Source organism: Octodon degus, unplaced genomic scaffold, assembly GCF_000260255.1.
Source record: "Octodon degus isolate 3935 unplaced genomic scaffold, OctDeg1.0 scaffold00035, whole genome shotgun sequence".
NCBI classification, from domain to species: domain Eukaryota; kingdom Metazoa; phylum Chordata; class Mammalia; order Rodentia; family Octodontidae; genus Octodon; species Octodon degus.
In genome coordinates, this window is record NW_004524611.1 from 12,742,441 (window position 1) to 12,744,468 (window position 2,028).

The window sequence follows — 2,028 nt, forward strand, 5'->3', positions numbered from 1 at the left end:
GGCATGTGGTGCTGGGGGATTGAACCACGGTCCCTGTGCTTTTGCTAAGCTTGTTCTAAGTAGGTGCTTTAGACCACTGAGCCATCTCTCCAGCCCTCCAGCTCTTTTTAAATCTGAGTCAGTTTCTTTAAGTGGCCCAAATTGGACTCAGCCTTCCACAGTGATTACAGGCACTCCAGGGGTTAAGCTGCTATTTTGGAAGCAGAATTCTCCAGAGGGTGTCCCTATTGGGAAAAGGGGGTGGAACAGAGGTGCTGTGGAGGTGGGCGGCACCACATCCGGGCGCCCTGTGCCTCCCTGAAGGGCATCCATCGGGGAGGTTCGGAGGGGGCAGCGAGGGGTGGATCCGGGCGGCTTTACCACGAGTGAAATCTGGTTGGTGGACACCACAGACTCTGGGTTGGAGGATGAGGAGGAGGAAGACGACGAGGAGGAGGACACGGAGTTGCCTTCAGAGACCCTCTTCCTCTTGCGCTTGGGGACGCTGTCTCGGGCTGTCAGGAGAAAGAGCTGCTGGGGTGGGTGTGGGCACATGTATTCCTAGCTACTCTGCAGCTGAGGCGGGTCGATGGCAAGTTCAAGGCCAGCCTGGCAAGGTCGGTCTCCTGCCTCCCAGGAGGACCCAAGAGGCTCTGGCCTTAGCCCAGGTTGGCCTCGAATTCGTGGGGATCCCCCACCTCAGCCTCCCCAGTGTTGGGACTACAGATGTGTGCCACCACGCCCAGATCTAAAAAAACTTTTTAGACAGTTGTCACTACATTGTGCTGGCTAGGCTTGAACACACAAGGCTCCTGTCCCAGGCTCCGAAGTGACTGATGACAGGCGTGCATACAGCACGGCACCTGGCTTGCCGTTCCTCTGTGTGCACGGAGCAGAAGGGAGGCGTCTCCAGTCCCCAACTCACCTGGCACCTTGGCGTCACTGGAGGTTTCTGTACAGGGTCTGCAAAAGAGCAGGACAGGGCATGGTGAGGAAATGGGCTTCCTTTCTTCCTCTCCTGCTCCCACATGCAGGAGTGTCTCTCAGTTTCGTTTGGTTTGAGACAGGGCTCACTGTATAGCCCAGGCTGGCCTCGAACTCAGAGATCTTCCTGCCTTGGCTTTCCTAGTGCTGAGATTACAAGCAAACACCACCTCGTCCAGTGTGCAAAGCAGTGGGACTCCTCTACCTCTCCAAAAGCCTAGGTGTTGGGCCAGGAAAATAACTCATCGGATTAAAGAGCCTGCAAGCAGGAGCAGGAGCTGAGTATTCGATCCCCAGGCCTGCCATGCCAGCCCCGCACCGGGGCACGCTGAGATGGCGACTGACACTGGACATGGTGGTGTATGCCTGTAATCCCAGCTCTTGGGAGGCTGTAAACAGGCAGATCACTATGCATTGGATCTAGTAGCGAGACCCTGAACACCCCGTAGACCCTTCCCTAAGATACAAAAGCCTAAGAGTTGAAGTGTGGGTCTGCCTGCGAGGAGGGGAGGGACCTTTGCGGAGGCCACTGCAAGTGAAGTCATTGGGGGTATGGCCCCAGTGGTGACACTAAGATCCCAGGATGCTCTGCTCTGCCCTCTGCCCTGAGCTAGTGTCTCCACACGCCCAAGGGACCATGAACATCCGAGCTGCACCAGGCCTGAAAGAGCTGAGTGCTGAGGTGATGCAGTGTTGGAGTCCCGCTGGATGTGGTGCTACACACTTGTATTCCTAGCCACTGCCGAGGCTGAGGAGCGTCGACGGCAAGTTCAAGGCCAGCCTGGGCAACTTAATGACACAGACTGTCCCCAAATAAAACATAACAGGGGGCCTGCTCGTTAGCTCAGCTCTTTAAGTGATTACTTAAACAAAACAGTGAGGCTCAGGATGTTGTGGTTCGATCCCCAGATCCTCAAGCCTTGCCAGATCTGCCCTGAAGATATCCTGAGCCAGCCAAAAAAAAAAAAAATAAAATAAAATATAACAAAAAGAAACACTGGGCTGCGGCTGGGCTCAGGGCAGAGGTCCAGGGCTGAGTTTAATCGCTGTGCCTGCGCTTTCGAC

The 2,028-nt window shown here is 55.3% G+C and overlaps 1 protein-coding gene across 5 annotated transcripts in view; it reads right to left on the reverse strand.

The window, feature by feature from the left end:
* Nucleotides 1-2,028, reverse strand: part of Gtf2ird1 (GTF2I repeat domain containing 1) — a 74,281-nt gene that overhangs the window by 983 nt on the left and 71,270 nt on the right. For all 5 annotated transcript variants that reach the window (XM_023714521.1, XM_023714519.1, XM_023714520.1 and 2 more), the window contains exons 25-26: nt 905-942; nt 361-494 (exon numbers count right to left, since the gene is read on the reverse strand). In XM_023714521.1, coding sequence (XP_023570289.1) covers nt 361-494; nt 905-942 — 172 coding nt within the window. The remainder of the gene's footprint in view (nt 1-360; nt 495-904; nt 943-2,028) is intronic.